Raw genomic sequence first — 16,844 nt, 5'->3', positions numbered from 1 at the left:
ACGCCCTCGTGTTTTGCCTGCTGTGATCCTTCATCTACCATCATCATCAACCACCTCTTTCATCTCCCTTGTTTGCAGCTGGAGGATTAGGCGCGTGTCATTTCTCACCTTATTCTCATTCAACTATTTCTCTTGTCTATTTGATCATTTACGTCCGCCCATCCTCAGTCGTATGGTAGCTCTCATCCTCTCCGTGGCCTCCTGCACTACACCAGCATCACCTCAGTCCTCTCGTCTCCAGTCTTAATCCAGCACAACACCAACCAAGTCCATCCATATTCCCCTTTCCGACCATCGCCTGAGATTCTTATCTAACATCAGACTTCCCTTCACATCGATATTCCATCACCAGCACCAGCACCAGCAAGTTTTCCTTGGGGACATCTGGTGTATATAAGCCGATCCATTGAATAAAAGAAACTGGAATAAAACAGATATTCACTGCTTCTATCCGCTTGACTTCTAAAGCATAATCTAAAGAACTACGAATACGAGCCGAACGAAGAAAATGTCTGCCTCTCCATCAACCCTACCGTCAACCAAGCGACCCCTGGAGGATCCTTCGTCCCCTTCCGGCCCTAACGACCAACCCGAAGCTAAACGTCCGGCCCTGGACAAGGTTGTCCGCAGTGATGATTACAAACAGTCTGAAGCTGACGCCAAGGATTCTTCTGCTACCAATGGTGACTCTGTAGTGAATGGCAAGGATGCAAGCTCTGCCAACGACACCCAACCCATCCAATCTACCGCGTCGCATGCCGATCGCGTGACGTCGCAACCACCCCAGCACCAGACACCCCAAGACGAGAGCTCATGGATCCATATTCGCGCAGTCATTTCGAGCCAGGAAGCTGCTACTTGTATTGGAAAAGGTGGGGAAAATGTCTCCAAGATTCGCCAGCTTAGCGGATCGAAGTGCACGGTCAGCGACTACTCGCGTGGTGCTGTTGAGAGAATCTTAACTGTTAGCGGCCCACAGGATGCTGTTGCAAAGGTAGGACCCCGTTTCCCTTTTCTTTTCTCTTCCAGTGTGAGTATTAACTCGAGGTAGGCTTTTGGTCTGATTATCCGAACCCTTAACAATGAACCCCTTGAGGCACCATCTACTGCCCAGTCCAAGACGTACCCTCTCCGTCTCCTCATCCCCCATATCCTCATTGGTTCAATCATAGGAAAAGGGGGCGTTCGTATTCGCGAAATCCAGGAAGCATCTGGTGCGCGCTTGAATGCCTCTGACGCCTGTCTTCCTCTATCCACTGAGCGTTCTCTGGTTGTCTTGGGTGTCGCTGATGCTGTGCACATTGCAACGTATTACGTTGCTGTGACTCTTGTAGAGCAGTTGACCGAGCGTTTCGGCGGGCCTGCTGCATCTGCTTATGCGACTCGTAGCGGTGGCCCCGCTGGTGTCGTGCCCGGTGGCATGCAAGTTGTACCATATGTCCCTCAGCCTGCTGGTGGACAGTACGGTCATCCCGACTCGGTCAGGCGCCACTACCCACAGAACAACCGTCCCGGCCCTGGTCCCTACGGTGCCCCATATGCCCATGGCGGCCCTGCTGCACAAGCCCCAGTCGCACAGCCTCCTCTGCACTATGGTGGTGGTGCAGCTCGAGCTCCATATGCTGGTGCTGGACCCCATCAGCCCGCCCCGTACGGCGCTCCCCATGCCCAACCTCACGGCGCTGGAGCTCAGCCTCTTGCGGGCGTTGTTTCCAGCCAACCTATTACCCAACAAATCTACATTCCCAACGACATGGTTGGCGCCATCATTGGCAAGGGTGGTACCAAGATCAATGAGATCCGCCACCTTAGTGGTAGTGTGATCAAGATCAACGAACCTCAAGAGAACAGCAATGAGCGTCTTGTCACTATCACGGGCACACAGGAGTGTAACCAGATGGCGTTGTATATGCTGTACGCGCGATTGGGTATGTAGTCATCCTCCTCATATCTCAATCTCTCTTACTAATGAATTTTATTACAGAAAGTGAAAAGCATCGTATCTAAGCTATGCCTATTTCTGATTCTACTTTGTTTCCCTTATATCCTCAGCGGGCCGTCGTCGGGTGCAACAATCAAAAGCTCTTGTTTCGACTTGTCTTTCGCCTTTGCCAATTCTATTTAGCTATGTAATTAAAAATGGGGGCAGTCTCTTCGGTATTTGTCTTCATTTGGTTTTTATCTAACCATTATTCTCATTCGTATTCCATTATGGCACTGAAACATCTACGTAGTATCTACTACGGATGAAGACTAAAACCCAATCTTCTGGAACTTGACATGCTTCATCTCCAACCCCTTAACAGGCGTGAGAACCTGCTTTCTCAATGGCTCAATCGTCTCCGCAAACGCCTTTGTATCCCTAGCTTGTGTATGCTGCTCCCTATTTTTCCATCCCACAACATTCAAATACACCAATGCTTTTCCCGACGCACTGTCCGGATGATCGAAGGTGGCAGGTCTCTCTATCTGGCCTCTCGACCAGGTTATGGGTCTCGCACTCTCTGGCGTAGCTTTGTTGATTAATGCGTCCCTGAATTGGACCTGGTCGTTGTTGAATTGTTTGTGTTGTTCGGGTGAGATATCGCTGGGGACGGCGAAGGTGACGAGTTCGGTTATGGGGTTTGTTGTTAGGGTGTCTGATTCGGAGATTGAAGGGGAGAGAGTTGAGTAGAATGTGAGTAAGGTTGATGGGTTGTCCTGTTTTGAGTAATCGATGAATGGTTCGAGACGAGACAGGTTGGTTGAATTGCTTGAATCTGCCCATTCTGCTCTATTATCAGTAAAAGTATACCCCCTCAGCCTGATAAAGTATACATACCAATAACCCAAATAATCACATTCTCATCCTCCAAAGTCCGCCCCCACGCTGACCCCAAATGCCCGCTTTGCAACATCGTCTCCCGGAAAAAGTCAAGAAGCTCTTCGCCCTCGCGATTCTTCTCGCCCTCTTCGGGTTTCACGGACGGCTTCAGGCGGAAAGAGATGAACTCTGTGACTGTGGGGGATTTTGGTGGTGCAGTCATTGTGATGCTTCAATTCTATTGCTGGTTTTCTTGATGAGCTATATATTCGAAGGTTGAAGGTGAGAATAACAGAGGAAAGGGATGTTGCTTGTTAGTAATCGGTGGGGAAAGCATCAGTTACAATTACGTAGCAATGCATGCATGCATAAGATCCGGAGGACCTTATGTATGTACTTCTCGAATACGCCTCGTCTCCATCATGCCAAAACTTCTCGAATGCAAGGTCCTGGAAAAATGGCACATGTCAGGAGACACCATATGATATGTATGGATGTTTGTTTATCTTACGACTTCGAGCTGGATGTTATCGGCCATTGATGATGTCATGGATGGATACACTGTCTGAATGGACTTTGAACAGCTCGATGGATTCCAGAATGATTAGTTGAAGTCTTTGTGAGATACAGAACACGGATTGGGCTTATTGATTGATCCAAATTTCCATAGGCATTTGAGGTTGGTAGAAAACTGCCTCTTCACATGATACTAAACGCTGCCGATTAGGGTTAGGGCTCAGTCTAATAGCCCTTCCCTCGATACAACATGAATCCGGTGTTTTTCCCCTGAAGAAATTTATACAGCTGACTCAAGATACACAGTTTTCTGTAATGGGTCAAATAACATCTGTTGTAAGCTTTAGGAGGGCTTGCACATTAGTGTTGGAAGAGATAATTGCGATATATCAGTCATACACTGCCTCCATGGAGACACAACCGATGCGTTACAAATGAAACAGAATCTGCTCAAGACCTTTTTGAACAAAATCACATGAAAGCAAATGGTACCAGTCACCCGATGACACAATGTCGGGTGTGCAAAACCTCAGCGTGACAGGGCGCTTTTGCAATTTTTTCTTCTCCAGCTCAACAACTCTTCTCAAAAATCAATCTCGAGATGAGGTCAAGCTCATTCTGCAACCCTCTTTGATCCCCTCCAGTCTGAGCATTGAAAATCTCTTTTTAAATCTACAGTATCCTTGCTGTGACAATGTCCTTGGAGGATTACTCGAAAATGAGATGTCTGCACAACATCGTCAAGAAAAAAGAACGTCATTGGGATGACTGTCAGGAAGTTAGAGGATTCCATCAAACCTTATGCAAATTGCCAATTCCCAGACGTTAGATCCAAAACGTTTAGGACCCGAGTGAGCTCTTGGTACAAGAAGCCTAATTTTCCCCGCAGCTAAGCACAGAAGCTTCGCCTTAACAGATTTGAAGTCTAGACATAGTAGCAAGCGTTTTATATGAGACGACGAAACCTTCAATCTTCAAAGTGAACCAGCAACGACAGCACTTTCTGTGAAGCAGCCAAAAAGTAAGGCCACGTCCTCTGGCAACCCTCCTATTACTCATGAGCCGGTCACAAAGCGAGCAAAGAAAGCAGAACCAGTAAAGTCAATGAATACCACCGTCAAAAGCCAGTATCTACATGAGTCCAAAAGAGTCTACTTCATGGAAGGGGGCAATAAGGACAGCTGCACTGGTTTAGCGATATCTATACTCACGAATAAGGAACCAGAAAATGGCCTCGTCGACATCAACTCTCTACGTTACTACGACTTAACCAATCATCTCAGCAAGCGAAGCGCCTTCGTCAAGGATTGCCATGAGATTCTCTACGTGACCTGGAGAATCCTAAACTGACAGTTATGGTTGACAATTATCGCTCGCTTCGTGCTGCGGTTATGGAGATGGCTTGGATGAGTAGCGGGTAAGATCCAGTTTTTTAACCGAGAGAAAGCATTTGTGTCACGGTTAGTTAGTTTCTACGGCATTGACAAGCTTTTCTGATAAAAGCAAAGACTAATTCAACCTTACGCTGAATAGAGCTTCTGCGATGGTCATGCCAGTCTTGGACACGAATTTCAATTCAGGGGAGACTCCCGGATTTTGGACACCTCCCGTGAACAGAGCGATAGACTTTCGTGGTGGGAATTGGCAAGGGGTACAGTGACAGTCCTCTTCGAGGGAGTGGTGAGAACAATGTTTTCTAATCGTTGGACGTCTGGCACTAAAATCAGTGGTTCAATATTGGATTTGGAAGCATGAAACGGGTAGTATAAAGTCCTTGAGATGCTGCACTGTGGGACTGTAAGATATCTTTTGCCGAGAGTGGTCTTCTTTACGGGTATTTGGGGAGATTCTACTAAAGAAAAAGCGTATTCATAGTAGTATTACTCTCAAAAGTGGCGTGGTATCATTAGTTTTTGTCAAGTCAATGACAAATGAAACGCTTTTCCAAGTTTTGAAGATATATCAGTGGATATGTCAGAGTCAGTTAGCAGAATAGTGAAACGGAAATGAACTTTCAGCGGTCAATTGCCTATAAATGCACAATTTCCATCACCCTGGTCTATGTAGCTTGGGACACTGTCGTTAGGGTGCCGCTGGAGTTATACCTAGTCCACAGCAGGCCGCAGTGGTCAAGTACCTAGTTATAATTTGACTCCCCTTACTCATTGCGATACGTGGCGTTCAGGGTATCAACCTACTTGAGGGTTGTAAGGAGATATCCACGAATCGTGTCAATACGCGCCTGAGCCCAATTTTGACACCTCCGGGTATAACCCTTGGAAGAAGAATAGTCATACTTATGTAGGTACCGAATGAAATGTAGAAATCGTAGAAGCTTCCAATTCCAAGGTCTTCTGGGGATTCACGACTAACAAACCTGGTAGCGGTATATATATATATCAAACTTTGAACCCTTGGAATATTGGGCCATCTCCCCTACCTATGTAGGTAATAATAAAAAATAGGGGAGAAAAGATCAAAACTATGAAAAAAGCTACAGTTATTCTGCAACAACGAACATGGTTAAGAAGGATTTGGCAAAAAGATAAAAAATGATGAGATGATGGACGTTGCGTGAATCGAACACGCGATCTCCTCAATGCGAATGAGGCGCAATACCACTATGCCAAACGCCCTTTGTGCAGTGTGGGTCGAAGAAGGCTTAATGTAAAATCAAGATCGCATCAGTATCCATTGTTGTTCAATGTTGACACACATGCGCCGTGCAAAATGAAGTATGACTTGAGATTATTAAATGACATTAAAATGGGCTCTAAATATACTTGCGGAACACCAGATCCCCAGTAAAACAGGATGATTGTGTGTTTTACACGTGACTTGTAGTCTATTTTTGGCCTGATGGCGTCAAACAGCCGCGCGCTGCAACGTCTTCATCTTGACAGATATCTGGATTTAATCCTGAATCGGACGCGCAGCCATGGAGTTCTCTTGGCCAGTGATCATTTTAATAGCATATATTGGTAAGTCTCCAATCGTTGAATTACCAGAACGGGCGGCTTTTCGCTTACAACATCCTAAGTCATCTCGGTCGTTCGAGCTAGCAGCTCCAACAGCGGTCCTGCCCCTCAACATGGCAAAGTAATCAATGTCGAGAGGTAATCCCACTATTCTTCCTGAAAGAATAACGAATTTCTGGAAACTATACTAATCATTCTTTTACTGCGCATACAGTCAACAAGCATTCAAAGAACTGACTGCCTCCGGCCCCGTCGTCGTCGATTTCTTCGCCACATGGTGCGGTCCTTGCAAAGCCATTGCACCCAAAGTTGGCGAGCTCAGCGAAACCTATACGAATGTGCGTTTCCTCCAAGTAGATGTCGATAAACAGCAGCAGATTGCACGCGACCTTGGGGTGACTGCCATGCCAACATTTGTATTGTTCAAGAACGGCAAGGAGCTTGATCGAATTCGAGGAGCCAATGCTAGAGCTCTGGAGAATGGTATCGAACAGATTGCTTAATTCAGAGGACGTGAATTTGGATGTATGTATGGATACGGTAAAAGCGAAAGAGAGGAAGTCACCCAGGCCTCTGAAACGAAGTGAAGTTTGAGCTTGAATTATACAGACGTGGATTAGGCATTGCCTCTGATTCTATACATTTCACGACACAAAATAAATTAATTTGTTTGGCCCATATGTAGGCAGGTTACGGAGCTATATACCTGTTTTGAAATCGGTTCGAACCTCACATACAATTTCCCTTTGCCTAGTAATGGTCACATTTGGATCCACGTAATAACGGATGTGACTAAGGAGCCACGAACCAGATCATAAAATACTTCATAGAGTCTTCAAAGTAACCTTGGAACAACTACCTAGGTATGATTTGAGATGATAAGGCATCTTTGGGCCCAGCAATTCCGTAATCTAGCTTTAGATTCTTGAAACGATATGTGAAGGGGACATTTAGGCCACAGTAAGGTCTAGTGGGCAGTATTTTGCAAGCGTCCGAGAACCATGACACTTTTAAGTCAGGGTATTGAGATTGATGACCTCGGGAAGGTAGGGATTGATAGGTCACATGTTCACTTCCAATCTTTGGTAGTCTGGACACCTTAGGCAGATATGAATGTTCCACTGATATAGACAGCTATCAATAAAGGTCGGGGATCACTGCAGATAGGATTATTGGTAGTTACATGACCCTTGAGGTACGTGACAATATGGGGCTAATAGGATATTAGTGACTACGAGTCTCGGCTACCTTATGATGTATTCTTGAAGATCCCTGGCTCTGCGATTAAGATATGTATACCTAGTCTGTCAGCCTATGAAACATTCTGAAATATTGGATTTTTTGTATGGGATCGTGCTATGAGCACGTATGTACAGTTGATTCGACCACAGGAAACTTAATGTAATGCTGAAGTACGGTCATTAGTAGCGGCACGTAAAGAATTGGAATTATCTCAGAGTCCCAAGCTATGACGCATTTTATATATAACTGGTGTCTATGATGGACCTCGGGATAATGTACTTCGGTTTGGACATTCTTAAATGAGAGCAGGCGATTGGCAAACTGTCTACAATGTTTCGTCCTGCTGAGATTCGATAGATCTTAAAACAAACCTGAAGTATACAGTCAAAGTATCCTTGATTGGTCGATCATTTTCCAGATTTGAAAGTTCCACCATTGCCCGCATCAGCTGCAGTCTATAATTAGGAGCTCGTCACAGAAGCATCATGGAAAGGATCTCTACGTAATTGAGTTCTGATCTACAGATCTGATGCTTGTGAATCGTACATTTAGTGGGGCAGATCTGCGAGCCGACCCGCTTAAAGTCAAGTTAAAATGCACGTCGTCAAGCGGAGCAGATACCTTATTACGTACATATGTAGATTTCCTTTTGAGAGGCTCTTTGAAGAATACGTCACTAATAACCAAGGATACATCTTCTCATGCACCCGTGAATAATCATAAGTTTATAGGAGTAAGAATAGTGTGCCCATTTGGACATGACCACAGTAGAATTCTATACCTAATATCTATCACATACTATTATAAGTTGAATGTACGAAAAGCCCATAAGGAGTGCCCTTGTCTCCCGTAAAAAACCAAGTAACACCCAGCGTTTTATCCTAATGATTGTATATATATCTTACAGTACATCACGCAAGTCACACTTCCTTGAAGCGATTATTGTCGAGGCCCGAACTGGTTTGAGTTGAATTGTGGATAGGGAAACATAGACATCGCATTTGGATGCATTTCATATTGCATAGTGCCCGACAATGTTTGAGGCGAAAGATCGAGATTCCCGTCATTCAAGTGAGGCGGGAACATTTTGTCCCATTCCGACTAGAAGCGGAGGTTAGCACTCCTATTTGTTGGGCAAAAGCGTGAAAACTAAGACAACGAAGCTGCACTAGGAGAGAAAAGAAATGCTTACCCAGTCAATCTCCGGCATCGGTAAATCTTCAGAGCTTGCAGGAGATACTCTCCAATTGGGTTGCGGAGCCGGTGCAGTAAGAACATCAGACGGAGCGGAGAGCCAGGAGGATTGCAGTCCGTCGAGACCAGTCATATTCCCCAAAGCAGAAGTGGCTGGTGGGACGAACGGAGAAATACCTTGGTTTTGGGCTGCTGGTGTATAGTTCTGGATTTGATTCTGAGATTGTAGCGTTTGAGGAGTCCCGAGTTGCTGAAATTGAGGATATGAAGACCGAGACATGGAAGCACGAGCCTTGTTCTGAGAATCTCCGCTTGGTAACAAAGTAAGAGGCTCCAGTTTGAAACTGGCCATTGGGTCAAACCCTCCCGCTGCAGATTCGGACGGTTCGGGGGAAGAATTTATGCCGTTAGGCAACACTATTTCTTCGACGTCCGCGGAAGTTCTCATTCTTCTTAGTGCCCTATATATTCGCATTCGGTCACGGAACTGACACATAATCTTATGGGCCTTTTTGCGCCGATGCTCAATAATTTGTCCCCTAGTTAAGTTTTGTGGATATTCATCTTTTATCTCGTAGACGTAGTCCAAACATCGCCAGATTCGATCCGCTTCGCGACGAAGAGGGTGAGCGACAACGTCGATTAAAAGTAGAAAAGCTGTGTGAAAATTATGGTAGGCGCGGCTGTACCACACCCATGGTTGCAAATCTGGGGATGTTTCAAGAGTGACAGCATCCTCTAACTGCTGAGTGCCAGTATTAATGACGAGCTGAGCTATGCGGTCAGGCATCTTGCCTTGCCAGCTGTTATAAAATTTATGTAGCAGTATTATATGTAAGCGATGCAACATAAATGACATGGTCACAGATGCAGCACGTTGGAGGGGAGTAAGGTTTGGTCTGTTGAAGATGGGGCCGTATCGTTCGTACATTTTTCTGCGGGCCATTTCCGTCTTCCCAATTGCACCGGTGACACTCAACTCTTTCTTCTCGAGGCGTACTCTGTCGATGAATACCTCACGGATGATCTCCTGGCACTCGAATCGTATACACGCAAACGTCATGTCAGTCCACTCGCTGGACCCTTTTCCATGACCGGCTAGGAGATCAGCGTCATTGACGTTGAGAGGCAATTTTGTAGAAAAATCATCACTGCGAATGGACACACGAGGACCCTGCACTTCTGCGGTACGCAGGTCAAGAAAGCACAGTTGATACCAGATCAAACGGCGTATATGAGTTTCCACTGGTGGGCAATTGTATTCCAAAGGATCACGATGTAGACCCATGCACTCAGCAAGCCTGATAGCCGTTCCGACCAGAGCGGAGTGAGCTCTAGATATTGTTTCACGGCACATCGGGATCTATTCAAAAGATTGTTAGATGTCACATGAAGGTTATGAGGGGACACAAACTGACCAGATACATCACAAAAGCCTGTAAAGTTTCAGTCTTTGTGGAGCGTAAAAAGTGAGCCTTTGAAAGAGCCGACTCTGTGCCAAGCTGAAACCTCTCAATAAGGTTGCGCTGCTCCACACCAAATAAACCCAAAACCTTCTCGGCCGGCATACTGACAACTGCCGTGAAAAGTGTAGCAAATATAATAGCTTGTAGTGACGGCATCGGTTCGATTCCCTGAGCAATGTTATCCCATAGGAGCTTATATCTTGCTTCGAGTGTTTGGCGGTGCGCAATCCTAGCAATCGGATGACAAGCCTCCCAGTACTGTTCCACAAGTTTATCCGCTGCCGGTTTGGAGGGCAACAGATCAAGCAAAGCATAATCTTGCAAGCTCGACCCCAGTAACATATCAGAGCGAGGGGCAATGAATGATGGGCCGGGAGCCAAAAAGGGTAGTTGGACTCCCTGGTTCGCAAGTTCGAGTAACCTTAACACCTCACTTCCGTCATTTTCCTCAATATCGCGATTCGCCGGATCATGCGGACCTGAATCCTGAGCCTCTACCTTGATTGCAGCAGCTATCTCTTCCGCCAATCTAGGCCGTACAAAACCCCCCAAACGATCTGTGACTCGCATATTTCCTACTTGGATGCCCAAGTCAACCATGACATCGTCAGCCTCATCTTCGTACATGGCGTCCATTTGCGCCAGACGCGTAGGCTGTAGCGAATACTCGTCTTCTGGAACCGGTGCAGGCGACTCCGAGCCTAGAGATCTTGATCCCGCAAGTAAATCGCCTTCCGTTGTATGAGAAGTTTGTGAAACCTCTCTCTCTAGAGAACGCTCAAGTGTACCCATACGTTCCTTGAGCTCCGCTAGTTTTAATCGAGTCGTAGAGTCAAGTGACGGAGCTAGGAAAAGACAGTCACGGTTACCTTTAGAGCAATTGGTGCATGGGTGCAGCCGGTCACATTTGAGCTTGCGGCGTCGACACTCTAAACAAGATGTAATCATCCTGTTGCGGCGTCGGACTCTTGATCCATGAGGATCAGCACTGGCTGCAGGTTTCTGGGCGCCATCGGGACTTCTTTGGCTCCTTGGCCGGGAGTCGCCGAAGCTATTCATTCTCTTCCCCGATCGGAACACTTCGCTGAATCAAGGTGCATATATATATATTGTAGTAGGTTGAATGCTTAAGATCTTACGGCCGCAGCTATAAAAGCGGGGCAGGTAACGGAAGATCCTAGCGTAGGTCGAAGCTAATAAAGTAGCTGCAAGAGACCTGATAAAGAGTTTATCCGGAGTTGTCTTTTTCTGCAAGTTTCTGTCGTTTTCCTCGATGCTTGAAAGGCAGCTGGTTGATGCAATTCGTTCGACGCGTCCTGTACTAACGTGCCTCGGTTGTAACACCTAGGATTTAGGATAGCTAATACCGTAGCCTAGTAGCCACTCAATGCCAATCGAATCCTGGATTCCGCCATCCAACTCAGTCGTTACATAGCACAAGAATCAAGATCTTGTTGTAGTCGAAACGTATCTCTTTTATATGAGTTAAAAGATGGTGAATGAAGCTCAGTGCTTTGTGGCTAGAGGCAATAAAAAAAGATTTGACCCGCCTCAAGCCGCCGATCTGAAGTCATGCGCTAGTCCTAATTTAGAGCGGAACATGAGGCTTTTTTGCTTATCTTATCTACGTATCTAACAACACAGAAAGTTTAGCATGTTTCATGGCGAGGAAACACTTTTAAATGTAGAATAGATTTGCAACCTGTTGATAACATAAATTATAAAATAAACTAATGCATGCATTAATTTGACCTGAACCATCTTTGTAATACAGTCCTTATTTCAATCGTCATCCATAGTTCGCACTTTGACCTTACGTTCTCCAATTGCCCTTTTGAGATTTCTAGCGATCTCCTTTCGCCGCCGAGTCCGCGTCTTCCACTCATCGCTATCCTGGTTCGGAATAGATTCCGATTGAAAATTGACGTTGCGAAGACGACTGTGCCTCGCTGATCCATTCACACTGGCCTGAAACCTACTAGTAGACTGTGGAGTCTGATAGGGGCTTCGTTTGCCGTCTGAGTCTGGTGTGACAGGAACTCGGAAGCCGAATTTTTTGATGGGGGTGGAAATAGGAGAACCTTCCCGACTGGTGGAGGATCGGAGCTCAATCCCAAGCTTCTTCATCTGTGCTTCCAGAACATCGATATCGCTGCTTTTACTTTCAGCCATATTCATCATTGTAGCAATTGTAGAGGTCACAGCTTCAACGGTGGGTTTCTTGGTTGTCAATCGTCCGGACAGAGATCTATTCACGCCAGAAAAATCGGCAATCTTAGCCCTCAATAGCGTGATACCTTGTTCTAATTCTGTCAACAGTGATTGGATAGAAGTAGATGCCTTCCTCAGATCTTGTTGCAAACTGGCCTGTTCTGCCGATAGGGGTTGTGTGCGAACGGAAACCGTGTCTGAGTATGAATCCAGAATTCTTTGGATATGGACACACTGATCATGTAGATTGAAGATATCATTACTTAGTAGTCGTTGGCATTCGTTGATTTTCTCTTGTACATTGCTTAGTCGTTGCTCTTCAAGACGAGCTGCCAGGAATTCCAAGAGTCCTTCAACATTCTCGATGTCAGAAATCGAAATATTTTGATCGAGAATGTTCGTTGGAGTGTCGCTGAATAAGATTCGTTGCCACTCGCTAAGATCTGCGGTACGATTCTCTTCCTCATATAGGATATAAGAGGATATTGAGCGAGAATTCAATCCTAATGTATCAATCATTGAGTTGATATCGCGATAAAGCCTCTCAATCTGACCTGGGATGCCGGGCTTAAAGTGTTCTCCGCTGTACTCCTGTCTTGGTATGAAAGGATCCAACGTTGGCGCAGGAACTAGTGGCTGATCCAGCTCCGCACGTATTAACAAGTCTTCGTCGTCCGATGACAAGTACTCTGCTTCGGAAGCAAGTCGTTTGCTCTCGGCGGCTGCAGCTTTGGATTCTTCCTCTTCGATAAGATCACCCTGACTGAGAGGCTCCTCGAATCGCGATGGTGGCGGTTTCGCCGGAGTCGGCTTAAAACCAAACATAGATCTGGGAACACTCGGCGCGCTTGTTGAACGGGTTTGTTCAGGACGAAGATGGCCTCTCCGTGCGCCCGGTCGCACAGGACTAGGAGATCGAGGGCTTTTCGCATTAGCTTGTGGTTTTGGAGGGGGAATACTTGGCTGTGGAATCTCGCCGAATAACGGCTTCAAGGGTTGTGCTCGAGGTTGGGACTCTGGAATCGTGACTTTTGTAAACAGACCTCCAGTGGGCTCCTTGCGAGAAGTTCCACCAAAAGAGCTCTCCGGCGATGTTTTGAAGCTAGCAGACTCCGACTCTACAGTCTCATTTGGTGGAGAGACATCATGTGTGATTTCCTCTCCACTATCCTCAAAGTCACCATCCGAACCTTCTGACTCATGTGGTAGTAAGATAGATTCTTCCTTGACAGGCAAGGGGACGTCAGAAGCAGGCTCCTTCGTTTCTTTTGCTCTGGGGAGAAAATCAGGAGGTAACGGTGCCGATTCCGGCTCGGGCAATTTCTCTGATTTCTTCAAGAAGTCGGGAGGGAGAGGCGCATCGTCGATCTTCTTGCTTTTCGTGAAGCTCGGAGGCAGAGGTGCTTCATCATACGAGCTTTTAGAGACATTTGACGAAGCTGATGTGTCTCCAGGTCCATAGACGGCTCTACTCGTAGCATCTGGAGGCAAAGGTGCTTCGACGCTCTCCCTTTCTGAAGACAAAGTTGGTACCACCGTCTTCTCTGACAGAGGAGACAACGGGCTGAATGGCGAAGCTGCAGAGCTACTACCGAAAAGCATCGAGGGTCTGCTGGTTTGAGCTGCCGCAGGTGTAGTAGTTGACTGAGATTGAGTGCCGAAAAGACCGGAGATCTTTGGAGGACTGGTTATAGGGCTCTGAGGTGTTCCGAACGCCGTGGGCTTCCCAAATAATGTTGGGGGTTTTTGATCCGATGGTGTTGCGGCTACGTCTTGTGTATCATCCATGGATTCAGTTGGAGGGCTGGTCTTCTCGACATCACCGCCGAGAAGAGTGCCGAATGATGAACCTAGTGAGAATGCTCCCGATTTTGATGGCTTTCCGAATGTTGGCTCATTATCTGCAGCTGATTTCTCATCCGGTTTGAAAGTGGACCCTATCTTGAAACCTCCCTTTGGAAGACCAAACGGCGACTTGAAGTCATCACTAGCCTGTGTAGTCCCGAAGGTAGCCTGTGTTGGCTTCCCGAAAGGACTATCCGTTGATGGCTTGCCGAAGGGACTTTCAGCAGGTTGCGATGATGTTATAGCTCCAAATCCACCACTTTTGGCGAAATTGCTGAACCCGCCTCCAGACGCGGTGGCTCCTGCATTGAATGTTGATTGAGCCGCACTGGGCGACGAGAAACCACCGAACCCTTTGCCTCCCAGACCACCAACTTGACCGAATGCTGGCTGGGAGTTCGATGCAAGGCCAAGGCCAGGTTGGCCGAATGACGATCCACGCTGTCCCAGAATGCCAGGACTCCCAAAAGTAGAAGCGGGTGGTTTAATGGGTGTTGTGGATGCAAAGCTCGTCCCTCCGCCAAGAGTCGATGGCGCTCCAAATGTAGGCTTCTGAGAATTCCCAAATGCAGACGTCGTGTCAAAAGAAGGCGTTGTTGGCGTGCTAGAAGGCTTTCCGAATACACTAGATTGAGACTGTGGTGCACCAAAACCAGTTTGACCAAAAGCTGGTTGTCCGAATGACGGCCGGATATTCGGAGCAGATGCCAACGTAGGGGCAGGGGTTGACGGAGGGGCTAGAGCTGGACGCTGTTGTGTAGTGCTTGCAGTCGCAGTGGTACTGTACGGTAACCCTGCTTCGATCGCTTTGAAGTAGAAGAACCACCACGATAAAAGGACACCTTCATTTGTCAGGACCATAATATTGGGAAGAGGGGTCTTGGTCTCCTTTTCCACATCATAGGATACTGTCTCCGTGCTTGTCAAGTCGAGAATAAGGCCAATGGTAGATGTCTCCATTGAGTCCGCATTCAAAGGTAGCGTTGCTCGCCTAGTCTCTTCCATTACGGTCGTTGTGGTAAAGACGTCTTTGGTCATCTCATCGGCTTCTTTAAACGGCGTTTCAACTCTAGTGGCTAAACCAATATCTGTTGAAGCGGTGGAGGATATAATCAAGGCATCCTTCAAACCGGGATCATACTTGCTGAGTCGAGCTATGAAATGATATGCCGGGCTCCTCTTAAGACCAAAAGGCGTACATATAATTGGCAATTGCCGGTATAAAAGAGGTTTGGATGGATGGCGCTCTATGATATAGTAGTCCGAGTCAGGAACCATACCCGCGTCATCTTCGCTTTCGTTTGGAGTATAAACCGCGAAAAAAAGGTTGTTCTCCAGCCACGATATGGATGATACTAGGCAGATTAGCCTTGATTCAATCAAGGAAGAAAGAGATGCACTCACCGTGTTTGTTGCCCTCCAGCGCTGGTGGTCGAGGAATTTCGGCTTTCACCACCCCTTTAGGGTCTAGTTGAACAAGGCTGCCATTTACGAGACCAGCAACCATCTGTTTTCCTCTATTGCTCCATGTGACAGAAGCGACACCGTTCCTAAAAATGGGCCCTGATTGACCATGGACTAAAGACCCAGCCTTCAAGTCTGCAACTAGAAGGTCGCCGTTTACAGTAACCAAGGCGACAAGGGAAGAAAGGTCGCTTTCTGATGAAGGATTAGGGGTTAAAGAGCGAAGTGGGCTATTAGTATCAATGGAGATCTGAGGCTGAGGATTGCCGTTTCCAAGAGTCGTAGAATCGTATATAACCAACTGATTATGCGATTCCATGGCCACAGCCAATGCACTCTCGGTAGCACAGAAAGCAACATGTGTCGGGCGACTAGGTAATGAGATATGAGCCTGGGGTTGAAATGGTTTTGTTTTGGGCCCGGATTCAGCTTTGGTGGAGATAGTATCGCGGATCGATTTCGTCGTGGCTAGAACGAGGCCTTCAGGGCCACCTCCAACTACTAAGCCTTGTAAGCTTGAGATCGTCAATAGAGAGCTCGTCGGTGCCGGAAGGGCATCTGTAGGCCATGGTGTAGGTAGGAACTGAATGTTGTAATCTTTATCTAGTCCCAGAAATCCGAGTTCCTAAAATGTGAAAGTGGTATCAGTAGCAGTCCTTCTCAATAATTCAGAGCGCATTAACATACTGAAGTCTCGACTTCGGGTAGCTCAGGTCCTATCTCTGTTGACGCATCGCCGGCAAGAGCGCCGCCACCAGACCCAAACGACATCATCAGTTTAGGTAGATCAGTAGTGAGTGGGCGCCTGTTATTTTCGCCTAGAGAGAAATGGCGACTTAAAACATTGGGAGACGACCAATTTCGAGGAGGCGATGAAAAAGAGCGGCTTCGGAGTGCTCGAGGACTCCGGTTGAACAAATGCAAGGTGCGGTCAAAAATGTTTGTTGACCTTCCCTCTTGACGGGGAAAAGCAGGATGAAGCGTAAAAAGACAGAATTAGCAAGGATAACATATGCAAGAAGCAAGAGCTCTTGCAAAATCGAAAGAAAATGCCAGATTGGTGTCTGAGAAAGGTGGCGCAAATATATCTGAGGATGACACTGAGGTTGGAGAGCTAAAGTGATC

General features: G+C 46.8%; 5 protein-coding genes and 1 non-coding gene across 6 annotated transcripts; 2 read left to right on the top strand and 4 right to left on the bottom strand.

The window, feature by feature from the left end:
• Positions 1 to 433: 433 nt before the first annotated feature.
• Positions 434 to 2,007, top strand: TSTA_068720 (KH domain RNA binding protein; the record flags this gene model as incomplete). Its single annotated transcript, XM_002340794.1, has 3 exons — positions 434 to 994; positions 1,052 to 1,928; positions 1,985 to 2,007. The coding sequence occupies exons 1-3, from the start codon at positions 509 to 511 to the stop codon at positions 2,005 to 2,007; spliced, it is 1,386 nt and encodes a 461-aa protein (XP_002340835.1). The 5' UTR covers positions 434 to 508.
• Positions 2,008 to 2,155: 148 nt separating this feature from the next.
• On the bottom strand, positions 2,156 to 3,141 carry TSTA_068710 (uncharacterized protein). The gene is made up of 2 exons (XM_002340793.1): positions 2,822 to 3,141; positions 2,156 to 2,768 (listed from the first exon to the last, which is right to left on the bottom strand). Exons 1-2 carry the CDS (start codon positions 3,024 to 3,026, stop codon positions 2,254 to 2,256), a joined length of 720 nt encoding a protein of 239 aa, XP_002340834.1. The 5' UTR covers positions 3,027 to 3,141; the 3' UTR covers positions 2,156 to 2,253.
• A 2,742-nt stretch (positions 3,142 to 5,883) lies between these two features.
• Positions 5,884 to 5,955, bottom strand: TSTA_068700. The gene has a single exon. It is a non-coding gene; the product is annotated as a tRNA-Ala (tRNA).
• A 73-nt stretch (positions 5,956 to 6,028) lies between these two features.
• Positions 6,029 to 6,943, top strand: TSTA_068690 (thioredoxin, putative). The gene is made up of 3 exons (XM_002340792.1): positions 6,029 to 6,300; positions 6,360 to 6,435; positions 6,512 to 6,943. Exons 1-3 carry the CDS (start codon positions 6,258 to 6,260, stop codon positions 6,798 to 6,800), a joined length of 408 nt encoding a protein of 135 aa, XP_002340833.1. The 5' UTR covers positions 6,029 to 6,257; the 3' UTR covers positions 6,801 to 6,943.
• Positions 6,944 to 8,294: 1,351 nt separating this feature from the next.
• Positions 8,295 to 11,258, bottom strand: TSTA_068680 (uncharacterized protein; the record flags this gene model as incomplete). Its single annotated transcript, XM_002340791.1, has 3 exons — positions 8,295 to 8,640; positions 8,732 to 10,096; positions 10,152 to 11,258. 3 exons carry the CDS (start codon positions 11,256 to 11,258, stop codon positions 8,479 to 8,481), a joined length of 2,634 nt encoding a protein of 877 aa, XP_002340832.1. The 3' UTR covers positions 8,295 to 8,478.
• Positions 11,259 to 11,862: 604 nt separating this feature from the next.
• TSTA_068670 (nuclear pore complex subunit Nup159, putative) lies at positions 11,863 to 16,493 on the bottom strand (the record flags this gene model as incomplete). The annotated part of the gene is made up of 3 exons (XM_002340790.1): positions 11,863 to 15,610; positions 15,660 to 16,344; positions 16,407 to 16,493. The coding sequence occupies 3 exons, from the start codon at positions 16,491 to 16,493 to the stop codon at positions 11,982 to 11,984; spliced, it is 4,401 nt and encodes a 1,466-aa protein (XP_002340831.1). The 3' UTR covers positions 11,863 to 11,981.
• Between the last annotated feature and the right edge of the window lie 351 nt (positions 16,494 to 16,844).

Source organism: Talaromyces stipitatus, genomic scaffold (assembly GCF_000003125.1).
Source record: "Talaromyces stipitatus ATCC 10500 scf_1105507295523 genomic scaffold, whole genome shotgun sequence".
Classification (NCBI taxonomy): Eukaryota; Fungi; Ascomycota; class Eurotiomycetes; order Eurotiales; family Trichocomaceae; genus Talaromyces; species Talaromyces stipitatus.
The sequence above is the reverse complement of the archived record's forward strand: the minus strand, read 5'-3'. Positions and strand labels throughout refer to the sequence as shown.

What these genes read in the sequence shown, in the direction of transcription:
- TSTA_068690 (XM_002340792.1), top strand. Translation starts at nt 6,258, where the DNA reads ATGGAGTTCTCTTGGCCAGTGATCATTTTAATAGCATATATTG. An exon ending in CATTTTAATAGCATATATTG is followed by an intron (nt 6,301 to 6,359) that starts GTAAGTCTCCAA and finishes CAACATCCTAAG; the next exon opens with TCATCTCGGTCGTTCGAGCT. An exon ending in AAAGTAATCAATGTCGAGAG is followed by an intron (nt 6,436 to 6,511) that starts GTAATCCCACTA and finishes CTGCGCATACAG; the next exon opens with TCAACAAGCATTCAAAGAAC.
- TSTA_068710 (XM_002340793.1), bottom strand. Translation starts at nt 3,026, where the DNA reads ATGACTGCACCACCAAAATCCCCCACAGTCACAGAGTTCATCTCTTTC. An exon ending in TGTGATTATTTGGGTTATTG is followed by an intron (nt 2,769 to 2,821) that starts GTATGTATACTT and finishes ATAATAGAGCAG; the next exon opens with AATGGGCAGATTCAAGCAAT.